Source organism: Bubalus bubalis, chromosome 22, assembly GCF_019923935.1.
Source record: "Bubalus bubalis isolate 160015118507 breed Murrah chromosome 22, NDDB_SH_1, whole genome shotgun sequence".
In the NCBI taxonomy this organism is placed as follows: domain Eukaryota; kingdom Metazoa; phylum Chordata; class Mammalia; order Artiodactyla; family Bovidae; genus Bubalus; species Bubalus bubalis.
This window is the reverse complement of record NC_059178.1, coordinates 17,778,225-17,791,228: the sequence shown is the minus strand read 5'-3', so window position 1 is coordinate 17,791,228 and position 13,004 is coordinate 17,778,225. Positions and strand designations below refer to the sequence as shown.

Here is a 13,004-nt window from a genome sequence, read left to right as displayed (position 1 = left end):
TCCGATATTTGTCATTGTTTGCCTTTAAGACCTTATGAGTTGTATGTGTTATTTAAAAAACTTATAAGAAGCATGTAGTTCCATTAGAAAAAAAGATAAAAAACTATAATGAGGAAGATCAGGAAGTCATCTTTCCCCCCATTTTATTGATGAGACAGTGAGGCTAAAAGAGTCTTATGAGGGATCCTAGGTGTCAGAACTAGGTCCAGAGTCCACATCTTTTGACTCCTGTTATATAAGTGATGGAGAAGGCCCTGGCACCCCACTCTAGTACTCTTGCCTGGAAAATCCCATGGATGGAGGAGCCTGGTGGGCTACAGTCCATGGGGTCGCTAGGAGTCGGACACGACTGAGCGACTTCACTTTCACTTTTCACTTTCATGCATTGGAGAAGGAAATGGCAACCCACTCCTGTGTTCTTGCCTGGAGAATCCCAGGGACGGCGGAGCCTAGTGGGCTGCTGTCTATGGGGTTGCACAGAGTCGGACACAACTGAAGTGACTTAGCAGCAGCAGTAGCAGTATATAAGCGAAGGGCTGTATCAGTTCCACCAGGCTGACACTTTGGAAAGCACTGGTCAGCGTGATGATGGTCTGAATGTGCCCTGGAAGCAAAGCAGATGGGAGAGGTAGATAACCCTGGGAAGCCCAGCACGAGGAGATTTGTGTATTTATTAATTCAATCAACCAACATTTCTCAAGTGCCCATTATTCACTGGGCACTGTTCTAGGTGTTGGGATTGCATAGATGAATAAAATGCCACTGATGAACGGTAAGCGAGAATTCCCTTTAAATATAAAGTAGTAGTGCTTTTTGGTAAAGTCAGTTGGTAGGGGTAAGCACATAGACCAGGCAAAGTCTAAGCCCATTAGAACTTCCTAGAGGGCTTGGTACCAGCCAGAGTGCTGGGTCTATCCCTGCAGCCATGGGTGGGGCTTGAGAATTGGCATTTACACCAAGTTCCGGGAATAGTAAGAGTTCCCTCAAGGCTGCAGGTGGAGAATGTGTTCTAGACTAGGAAAAATTCTTCCATTTTACAGATCATGGAGAAGAGAGGATGTACTTACTCCCTGGAACACATCTGGGTCGTGAAGCACATAGAGCCAAGCAAGATTCCCCTTGGCCCTCGGACAAATAATTCTGTAGGCTCACAGTACCCACTTTGGAGTGTCTCATAGGCCTATGACCGTGCTGGGTGTAATTACACAGTCTAGAGTATGGAAGAGACCTTGGTCTTGTTGCATTCATTGCTGAGATAAGTACGAAGTAAGGGACTCAGCACCTCACTGTTGGGGAAAGGCAGGCCCAGTCTCTGGATTGCTTTCTCAGTATTTTCCCCAGCACATCCTTCCCTGCGCCCCTCTATTCCCCCGGGACCTGCTGAGCGCTCATTTCCTAAGCGCATGTTATTGTACCTATAGTGCTTCTCTCACCTCAGGTCCTGCAATCAGCCACAGACGGGTTAACTGTTGTTGGCCTGGAGGCCTGAGCCAGCACAAAGTATCCTTTGTGCGCTGCCCACTCTGGGGGAGCCACTGGCTGCTGGAATGTGACAAGGCGAACGGTTTTCACCTTGCTTTTGTTTTCACTTTCGTCTGAGTGTGTGCGTGAGTGTGTGCGTGTGCTCACGGGGTACGTTGGCTGGTGGTGCCATAAGAGGACTCCCAGTGTTTTCCCGGATGCACCAAAAAAACTGGACCTGTGAATCTGGGGTGACAGCTACGTGCTGGGAGAAGGCCAAAGGAGAACAGCGGCTTTGTGTGTTGGTGTAGTAAACAGAAGGTTTATGTCTTTGCTCTTTACTTTTGAAAGTGTCTCTCTTGCATGTGGCTATGAGGGGCATAGACAGCGAACTGTGCAGGGGCCGCCTGCCTGGGTGGATCTGCAGTTGGAGTCGTTTGAACCACAGGACTTTGATGAGCTGTCAGGGGCTAATTCATTTTCATTCAGAGAGAACTTCAGGAAGTCCTCCCTGTGCCCCATCCTGCATTGGGTGCTGAAGCTAATTTAAGTGTTGTATAGCCATCATCGACCTCAGCCTGAGCCTGAGTTGCAATCAAGAAAGGAAAATAAGATTTGTATCCTGGAAACAATGAGGAGACCACGTATGACTAGTATTTAGTGGCAAGCTCTGCAGCTGCAAGCAGTGTTCAGTCAGGCCAGGGAGTGAGTGCTGTGGTTCAGAGTTTGCAATATGTTGTCATGGAGAAGTGAAGACTTGGGCATGACCCTGAAAGGTGGGAAGGCTTGGGATCTGCTTGTTCCTTTGTCCATTCATTCCTGCATACAACAAACATTTGGAAAACACCAGTTGTATGCCAGGCATTGCCTGGATGGTTGAGAGAGGATATAAGAAGAGATTCTATAAAAATATCAAGGCGGAAAGAACTCTGAGTGTGTAATGCTGCTGTGGAGACTGGTTTGACTTGAATAGGGAATGCAGCTTGATGGCTAGTGAGCTGTAAGACTGAATTCTTAGGGTAGACAAGTATGGAAAGTCTGGAATTGATGTGTTCCTGCATGGGATTATTTGAAACTGCATTATGGTTTCATCTCTAGTGTTCATCAGGTAATACTCACGCTGCCTTGGGTTGGTCCTCTTGCAACAAGAATCGGATTTGAGCCACGCCTCTTGATGGTCCCCCTGTCTCTAATATCGGGTTCCCTTAATTTATCTTTCTAAAGCATAGCTTTGCAAATACCCCTTGCCTACTGACATCACCTACTTAAATGGCTTCCCACTGTCCGTAAGATAAAATCCAGCTCATTAGCGGCATGCCGTCCAAGGGTGATATGGCTGTAACCTTTTTTCTCTCACCAGTTCCCAATTGTGCCGCACTTACTAGTCGAACCTCGGCTTTCTCTTTCCTGAACGCAACTCTGTGCGCTCCTGGCTGGGTCTTGCCTCATGCTGTCCCTCCTGTCTTCCATGTCTCCCCTCTTCCCATTTTACTTACTGAAGCCCCTCAAGATCAAATGCTCTCTTGAGGCCTTCCTGTGTAGTTTCCTCTCTGTCTACACCTTGCCCAAGAGGAAAACCCTTTCTCTTCCCTTTGTTTCTATCCTTTATTATAGGAGGTGAAAATCTTCTCTGTTTTGTTTTTCAAGTCTCTCTTCAAGAGTATAAGCTGCTTGAGGAAAAAACTTGTATATTAATCGTTTCTTAGGATCTTGACTTGAGGACTGAAAGAAAAAATGTTGAATTTTCAGTTTTTGTGGATCTCTTACTATTTGAGTTTTAAGTTTTGGAACTTTGTGTCCTATATTCATTAGCTACTGATTTATACTACTAAATACAAGAAACTCTGAAGTGAATCATTATTTAAATGGAAGATACTTTCTCAATACTGAGAATTCATCTACCTCGTACTCCTATCTATTCCTCTAAAGTTTAGATTTTACCTTCTTTTCTCTCATCACAGAATTGGCAATAGCTGTTGGCCTACTCTGGTTCAAAGGTCCAAATAGATTTAGTTTAGGAACTTTTTATGGAGAATATGCCTCAGCTTTTGCTCTGACCAAAGTATGCTTTGTAAGTTGCTGCTGCTGCTGCTAAGTCACTTCAGTCGTGTCCGACTCTGTGCAACCCCATAGACGGCAGCCCACCAGGCTTCCCCGTCCCTGGGATTCTCCAGGCAAGAACACTGGAGTGGGTTGCCATTTCCTTCTCCAATGCATGAACGTGAAAAGTGAAAGTGAAAGTGAAGTCGCTCAGTCGTGTCCGACTCTTAGCGACCCCATGAACTGTAGCCTTCCAGGCTCCTCTGTCCATGGGATTTTCCAGGCAAGAGTACTGGAGTGGGGTGCCATTGCCTTTCCCAATGCTTTGTAGGTAGGTACCAGGATATTAAAATGCTACACTGGAGATCCCTGTCAGAGGGAGCAAACCACTGAACACTGCTGCCATAAGAAGCATGGCTGCCGATTTGTATGAATCTAATGCACAAAATGAGACAGACCTACTGGGCTTTTGCAGTAACGGTAAGCAGGGACAGGTTCTCAGGCATCCTGATGCCTCCAACAGCAGTGTGTTTATCTGACACCAATAAGAGAGGCCTCAATGAATATTGACTTGAATATGACTTTTTAAAAATTATCTAAGGTTTTGGGCAAGTAGGCAGATCAGTCTAGATGAAATAGGAACCTCACTAGTAAAGAAAGCATGAAGGGTCAACTGGTCTAACTGCCCTCCTCTGCTCCTCAGTGGGGACTTTGGCCCTCTTGTAGCATGGGACACAGGTTGCTGTTCAGTGTTGACAGCTTTGGAGAGGATGCTCTCACCAAACAGCCACTTCTTTGCAGAGGTGCTGCATTCGTTGGGTTTTCCCCCAAGTGGAAGCAACTGTAAACATGTCTTCCTGCGGGGCTAAGTAGTTCCCAGGAGCCGATTATGTTCCTGGGCTTCTCTGGGGAGCAGGGTCCATGTTGAAGCCCTGCTGCCTTGCTGACTGGCTTCCTCACAGGGCGTCAGCTGAAAATCTACTGATCCCCGAGGGTGGAGGTACCTGCTCGATTTCCAGTTCTTGGCTGTTCTAAATGTGTCTTTGTGGGCATTTCTGTAAATTTCTGGTGGGCACATTTGCTGGTCAAGTCCTTAAATGATGGGCTCAAAGCTAACAGTCTAGGGTATGCTGCAGTGTCTTCTGCTGAGTGGCCATTGTGAAGGCTTGGTTGTAACCTTATCTACAGCTGGGGTAGAAGGAGATGATGTCTTGAAGTTCAGGGCAGCCCCAGGGCTTGAAGTTTTCTCTTGAAAATGAGCATTTGGGCTTTCTTTTGAGCTTTAAAGTGATGAGTATAAAGTTGGGAATAATGGGACATGGAGTGAATAAGGGTGAAGGATAGCTTGGTGAAGAGAAAGGGAGAATAAAAAATCTTGCAGGGATTCCTGACACTTCCAAAGGCCTGTGAAATGCTCCCTCTCTCCCTCTCTCTTTTTTTGTTGTCATGTAGATATAATGCCACTTTATTTAAGGGCTAGGAAGGGAATTAAAACTGTCTCGGGTGGTTATTTTTATCTAAAAGATAGATAGCGATTAAAAAACTTTTGTGTCAGAAACACATTTAGCATTTGTTTTGCATTAATCACAGCATTAGAAGTAATTTCTTACTGAACTCTTTTTGTTTTCCTTTTACAAACCTTCACCTCAGCTTTGCATTTGTTTTAAGAAATAAAGGCAAGACACGTGCATGATTAAAATAATTCACAATGAAAGATGATAAAGAAAGAACAGTCCAGAAGCTCTTCTTCTGAGGGGATGGAGAGCTTGGGCCAGGCAGCCCAGGACTGTGTTCAGCTTTGCAGACTGTTCTTCACATGTGAGAGGGAAGTTGTGCAAGAAGCCAGCCAGGTGCAATTTCCACAGACCTGAGTATCAGCACTTAGACTTCCTTTCGTCATAGTTGGCTTTGATGGTGACTCAGCCGGCTGTGGCTTTGGTATAAGAAGCATCTAGCTTGTTACTGGACTGGAGGACTCATCTCTCTTTATTCTTGGACCCACAACCATAAAAATTAGTAACAATTCAGTGAAAGACTGTGTCTGTGCATGTGTCTCCCCCTCTGCTCCCATATAATACAATTTGGGGATGTGCACTTTCTGGTTTGATTTCTTTCAAATCATTTTTTTTTTTTTTTCTTTTTCTAATGCCATAGATAAGTAGGATGGGACTTCTGGAACTTAGTTTGAGTTCTCTTTGGGGGTCATTTTTTCCTGCCTGCCATGGCTAATTATCTCTCTGCTTCTCAGTTGCAGATCTGATCTCTTCTGAACAACCTCACGGTGTCTCCTTCCCTGGGGCTCTGAGCCCAGCCGGACCACTTTCTCCTTGGAATTTTGGGTGCCGTCTCTTCTCACCTTTCCCTTTTCCCTGTCTCCCTCCTGAGAACTCTTGGCAACTGGAGGATTGTCATGGAGTCCAGGGAAGTCTTAAGTGGCTCCCGGCAAAGGGGGAGTGAGTCGGAATTCCTGCCAGTCTCCTCAGCCAAGCCCTCGACTACTCCTAGCTGTACAGGAGAACCTTTGCTGTCTGCTCCGGAGACTGGGAAGGGAATCCCAGCAGGTGGAGAACGCATGGAGCCAGAGGAGGAGGATGAACTGGGCTCAGGGCGGGATGTGGATTCCAACTCCAATGCAGACAGTGAAAAATGGGTGGCAGGAGATGGCCTGGAAGAACAGGAGTTTTCTATCAAGGAGGCCAATTTCACAGAGGGGAGTCTGAAGCTGAAAATTCAGACCACAAAACGGGCTAAGAAACCCCCAAAGAATCTGGAGAACTATATATGCCCGCCTGAGATCAAGATCACCATCAAGCAGTCGGACCAGAAGGTGTCCCGTGCTGGGAAAAATAGCAAAGCCACAAAGGAGGAGGACAGAAGCCACTCCAAAAAGAAGGTAGGGATCCCTGTCGACTAGGTGTTTCGGTTTGTTTTTGCTGTTTTATCCTCAACTGTTAAGGGGCTACTTGCTTATTTATAAATTACTCATTTCTCTGATGGAACACTTGTGGCCTACAGAAAATGTCTTCTGTGTCTTGGTATAGTATCCAGTTTAATATTATGGTTTCTACTGACTGAAAACAAAATGAAAAAAACTACAATTATATTCCTGGAAGTTCTTATTGTGTAGCAGCCAATTGGCTGGGTCAGATCTGGCTAGCTGTGAGAGAATTTTGAGGGTGCTTTTTGGTTTTTTTTTTTGGTTTGATATTTACATTGATTCTCATAGTGAAGAGTAGGAAGTTGAAAATTTTGGTCATTCAGAACAGTCAAGCACCGTTATAACACCCTTTTGGTTTTAGTCATTTCTGTACATCTTTATAAAATAGACAAGTTGCTTACTTGAGTGAGGAAGCCCAGTCTTCATAGTAAATTGAGGCTCTTCTTAGCTGAGAGATCATCTTCCCAGGAGCCAGTGGTGAGCTTCTGAGCTGGCGCTGGAGAAACGGAAGGGACAGGGGCCTGCTGAGGCTTTGTCTAACACGTTGTGGACTTCTCAGGTGGTGTTGGATGAACTCAGTGTGTTGTCATTTTCCTCATAAAAGTCGATGTGGGTGTGGAAAACAGATCTCTAGGTGATTAGTGATATAGTGTGGTTGAATGTATGGATCTAAGGTTTTGTTTTGTGTTGCAGAGGGTTACAGAGACCTCCTTTCCTGGGAAGGGTGTGGCACTCAGCTGTGATAGCAGAGGGTTGCCCTAGTCTAGAAAGTTTTTATCCAAGAATCTCTGGGTCTTGTGAACAGCTCTGAAAGGAGTCCTCTTGTTGACAAGAGTTTTGGAGTTTTAGGTTGTGGATGTTAACCAGAGTCTTTGTAATTCTCTCACATCTTATTTATTAATATTTGGACTCTGGGCATGATGGAAGGTAAAATGGCCCATATGAATGAAGCTTTCTCCTTTATAGCCCAGAAATAATCTAGTTTTTCTGTTGCCAGTGGTTTTTGAGCTTTGGTGTAGTCATTTTCAATAAACTGCTAAGAATCATGTTGTTTCTTTAGTTGGGCTGTGCCTTTCCTCATGCTAGGTGTATTGGCTGATTTGTTGCAGTTAAAAAAAAAAAAATTGGACTAGAAAAGACTTTTCTGGGTGGCCAACACTTTTAGTTTGCCCAGATTAACCTGGTTTTCAAACAGAAAGTCCTGTATCCAGGACCCCCTTCAATCCTGAGCAAGCCAGGGCAGTTGATATCTTCTTTAACATTTGGAACACAAAAAAAATCTTTAGAAATTGGTGTGTTTTTACCTAGCATAGAGGTAAGTGCTTTCACCTCTCCTGTCCCCATTTACAACTTTGCGATGCTTTCTGGGTTCTCTGATATAAAATCAAAGAGTATCTATATGTACATGGAAACTTTTGAGATTTTTGCAAGCAAATGCAAAGAAATGCAAGCAGGCTCCACTTAGAAAGTTAAATTTTGCTTTGGAGTTGAAGTCTTTTCAGCTTTGAAAATGAATATCTTTGTCGTTGGTCACTGAGATGGCACAAAGAGTATTGTTGGATTTTTGTGGGGGAGAGCAGTCTTGAAAACTGTGGGAACTGTTTTCCCTTCATCACCATCACCGCCAGAATTTGAGCAGCAGCCCACAGTTTAGGGTGTGCAAACCAAAATTCACAATCCTAGAAAGAGTAAGTTGTCCTGATCAGTACTACTTCCTTAAGGCCAGAAGACTGTTCCCAAATATAGGCATCTGTCTATTGGAATGCCCCAGAATAAAACTCTGGAATTTGTGACACAGGGATGATTTCAAAGCTGAAATGTGCAGTGGACCTCCACTCTCATATCTGAAATTCTCAGGCTGGTGATTCTCACCCAAAAAGTTGGATGCCCTTTGTGTACGTCATTGGAAAGAGAGATGAAATTGCTTCTTTGAATATGTGACCGACTAAGTGTGCATTTCTAAGCCTGAGCAATTGGAGGTGGAGAGAAAAAGGGGGAGGGCTGAAATTAAATGAATAATGTTGTGTTATGCTGGTTCTGTAATGGGAATATCTATGAAAATTGCTTCATATTTTATTTCTGTATCCTTTCTACATTATGTCTAGAGCTGATACTTTTCAGAGATTTACAAATAAAGTTATCAGTACTCGGTCTTAATCATTTGCTAGATGATAGGAAGTTCTCTGATCTATATTGGATTAGTATGGTAAGTTTATTACTCTTTTAGTTCCTGTTGTTTTTCCAGCAAGGAGTAAGCAAAAGCTGGAGCTAAGGTGGAGAGGTGGAAACCTTGCCTACCATTTGTACAGAAAAGTTCAGTGGAATGAGCATGCAGAATTTATTTGTATGAATGGGAACTACATGATCATTAATTTGGAACAGGGAAAAGGATGAGGATGGCATTTTGTAAGCATTAGGTCAGTGTCTTACTCTAAAATCTAGTCTTCTGGATCTTTTATTGTGAGGCAAGTTGCTCATTGAAGAAGTGTACATAGAGTGATCCCTGGGAGTCAGGTCTTTTGCTAAGCACTTAGAAAACAGCTCTGTTGAGCTGGTCCTTGATTGAGTGGAGATGCCTCCTTGGGTGTCATCTGATCATATATGCTGACTTAGAGCAGGGTTGGTAAACTAGTCTGTGGGCAAAATTCAGCCCCCTGCCTATTTTTGTACAGCTTGCAAGCAAAGAATGGTTGGGAAAAAATAAAAAAGAGAATAATATTTTGTAACATGGGAAAATTATATGAAATTCAAATTTCAATGTCCTTAAATACAGTTTCATTGGAATGGAGCCACATCTATTTATTTATATTTTGGCTACGGCTACTTTTGCACTTCGACAGCAGAGTTGAGTAGTTGTGACAGAGAGTGTATGGCCCTCAGAGCTTAAACTATCTGCTATCTGGTTTTTACCAGAAACACTTGTTGACCCTTGACTCAGGGGAAGGGCAGGGAGTTTTAGGATTACAAGGATTTTGTTTTATCTCATTTTGTTTTGAAAAATTTATCCTCCAAACTTGGAGGCTGGGAAAATGAGTGTTAATCATTATGTGCTTTGTGTTGTTGTTTGTTTGTGTTTGTTGTACTTTTGCAGACCAATCAGTTTTGTTCAAGTCATTGTTTGGCAGCCTTAGGCAAAGACAGCTTATATTGGATCCCAAATGATTTGCTTTTTCATTGTTTTTTTTTTTTTTTTTTTTGTAAAAGGAAAGTTCTATAGGATAATTATGGCATTCCTTACATATCACAGCTAGTTCTCTTCTATTTCTGTTTGTACATGTTCTGCTGCTGCTGTGTGTGGTATCCTTAAGAGCTTTATTCTGAATTTCAAACCTAGACCCAATCTTCCAAACTGGAGAATTGTTATAGATTTTCAGGTAACATGGTCACGTCAGTAGTAGGATGTTAGGAGGGACCCATGAAAATACCACTTCACTGGCTCAAGGATGCATGGACTTGTCTAACCAGTGGACAGGTCACCTCCCTTCCAAGTAAACTTGGGATGACACTTGAGATGCTGTCTGGTAGAGGATTTATGATGAATTGATTTATGTGATGTGTAAGAGCAGCATTTGGTAAGAAGTGGTGACTGAGAAGAGAATTCAGAATTTCAGGGCCTCAGAATTGTCCTTTGGGCAGATCCTGGGTTGCAGATGGATCCTATAAATGCACCTTGCTGTTTATCACAGCACCCATGTTGTTACATCTTAGACTGACTCAGGTAAGTGGAATTATTTTGTAAGCTTCTTCTATTTCCCCTCCAGGTTGTGCAATAAAAACAATAGAGAATATGAGAATGAATCTCTAGAAGCAAGTTCAGGTATAACATGTGAACTTAAAATATTCTAGCAGTGACAGGTTTTTAAGAGGCTCTTAGCTGGACAGAGCTTAGCAGCTCTCCTCTTTCTGAGGACTTTCTGTGGGAGTCGACACTCACCAGATTCAATGGCATGAAAAGGAGAGGGGGTTCTGAGACAAGGACTATACAGTGACCCAAGGTTGGAAGTGTGGCATGGCTAATAGCACCAACAGGCTTTGTGATTCTGGATTTGGAGTATAACCTTGCTGAAGCCCCAGTTTCCTCATCTGCCAAATAGAGATGATAGTTTCCACATGATATAACCCAATGGAAGATTTTTTTAAAAGATGGGAAATGTACATTGTACATGTCATAGTTACAGTTCCAATTTTTTGAGCCACATGGCAGACCTTCAGCTAACTCTTTTATCTGTATTTGCTTTCTCTATTAGTCCTTATAACAGTCCTGTTGGATGAGAGAGATTTATTTACAGATGAGGAAATTGAGGCTCAGTGGCTTCACATAAGCAGGAGCAGGGTTGGCCTTTGAAGTCAGTTCTCCTAGACTGTTTGGCCAATGCTGGAGTCCAGGCCCCAAGTGCCCACACTGGAAAGGGCTGCTGGAAGGTGAGGATCCAGCTTGAGGGCATTTCTCTCCTACTTTCCCACCTGGTTAGGGTGGCAAGACCATGAGCTGGTATACTGTCTTTAATTCCAAGTGTTTCAAAGTGTCATGAGTTAAAGTCTTATTTTTTTCCTTTATTCTGCTTATGGATTATTATTTGCTTTTGACCAAAATGCAACTTCTATTTTGTTTTTTTGGACTTAATGTTCACCTTTACCCAGCTTCATCAGGAGAACTGATTTTCTCTAGCAATCTCATATTCCTCAGAGTCTGACATGGTCCTAGGAAGATGTTCAGGATTCCTTCTCAGTAACCCCACATAGAACATCATCATATATGTGTGGAAAGAACCTGTATTTTCTTCTAAGTACTCATAACCCTATCTTAGGAATTCTAATAGGTTATAAATTCATTTATTCATCCTTCAAATAGCACCCTCCTTGTGTCAAACCCACAAAGTATGAAGAGGAAAAAGAGTTTTTTAGGTGATGTAGATGGGAAGGGAGTCTGGCATCAGATTGCAGAGAGTGATGAATATCAAATAAGTAAATGAGTTTGCATTTAATTCTGTAAATAATGGGAGTACTCTGCAGACTTTGAACTGCAGAAAGGAAGGGTTGCAGGTCCAGGGAACATAATAAGAGCGATCTAGGGCAGAGAGGCATGAAAGTGATCCACTTGTGAGTTAGGAGGGCTGCACCACGGCTCTCCATTTTCCCTGTAGGCTTGTGAGAAGCACATTTCTCACTTGACTCGCTATGGTTGTAGCAGTTTAGAGGGTGTGTTGGGCAGGGATGGAAGGTGGCTCAGACTGCTGGACCTCTGGTACTGCACCACTTCCTCCTGCACTCTGATGGGTGGTCCTGAGCACCCACGAGAGCCTTCCACCCCGCTTAGGGTTCAGGTGTCCCTCTCTCACTATCATTTGCCCAGCACCTTCTCTGGTCACTTAGAGGTGCATTGCTTGACTGAAGGCTTGCCGTCCCTATTTCAGTGCTTGTGAATGTGAGGCTTTGAACTCCAGGGTGCATGGGCTCCCCTACAACACCCTCAATCTGACTGGGAGAGTAGGTTTGGCCAGCATTTCTTCATAAGAAGCTGAATTTGCCTTGTTTAATTTTATATTTTCTATCGATTTTTTATTTTAAGCAGCATGTTCCTCTTTATTCATCAGAGTACCTGAAAATTTTGTTTCCTGATACGTTTCTCTGTAGTTATTTTATAGCTAAAAACCTTTTCCACAAAGTAATTGTATCAAGCAGCAGGTAATATTTAACATCTGGAGTTGGTGTTTGGGAAAGGACACTGGGCTTGGGGACAGGAGCCCTGGGCACCATCTCTGCCTCTGTTAATAACAGCTTTAATAAGAATGCTTTACTTTCCTGAATTTCAGTTTTTTGCATGTTAAAAAAAAACAAAAAAACAGCTATTGACCTCTGAAACCTTATTTCTCTTCTAAAAACTGGAAACTTTAAGAGTCATTCTGTTAGATGAGGCAAGTCTTCCCCTTTAAGAAAACTAGTTACTATAAACAAAATTGTTGACCTCTCTTTGGGACCTACTGTTCTGTCATCGGATCATTTCCTTTTTGCCCCAGTGTTAAAAGGCCTAAAATCATGGGAGCAGACGTCAGAATTGAGCTTACAAAGTGGGGAGGTTTATCGAGCTTGCATTCCATGAGGATATTCTGGGAACGTTTGGTTCCCCTCTTTCTTCCTTGTGTGCTTCTTCCTTTTCTCCTGTGTGAGGGATTCCCGGGGAGTCCACAGCACCTTGCTGGCTCTTTCCCGCTGTTGTTAGTTTCACTTTGGAGTTCAACAAGGAACCTTCTTCGGTGAACTCCATACCTTTGAAGATAAACCTGTTAAAGTAAAAGTAGGAAAACTGTGTTCTGTTCTGGATGGAGAGTCATTCGTTCCTTGAACTGTTCAGATAAGAAATAAGGGATCTGTTAGAAAGATTGCCGGCCCTGATTCCAGACCAGGTTCTCTGCAGAGAACCGCACTAGAAGTTGGTCCCCTGTGACATTAAACAAGTCTCTCAACCCCTCGAAGCTGTTACCTAACTGTGTGAAAACCAGCGGTCATAGGAACACTTCCTTGCCGGTGTCTTGTGGGGATGGAAGTGCCTGGTATGCTTAGCACA

General features: G+C 43.3%; 1 protein-coding gene across 3 annotated transcripts in view; it reads left to right on the top strand.

The window, feature by feature from the left end:
• The window catches only part of SETBP1 (SET binding protein 1), a 407,482-nt gene that overhangs the window by 16,735 nt on the left and 377,743 nt on the right, over positions 1 to 13,004 (top strand). For all 3 annotated transcript variants that reach the window (XM_025273717.3, XM_025273714.3, XM_025273715.3), the window contains exon 2: positions 5,750 to 6,394. In XM_025273717.3, coding sequence (XP_025129502.3) covers positions 5,912 to 6,394 — 483 coding nt within the window. In that variant the 5' untranslated portion in view covers positions 5,750 to 5,911. The remainder of the gene's footprint in view (positions 1 to 5,749; positions 6,395 to 13,004) is intronic.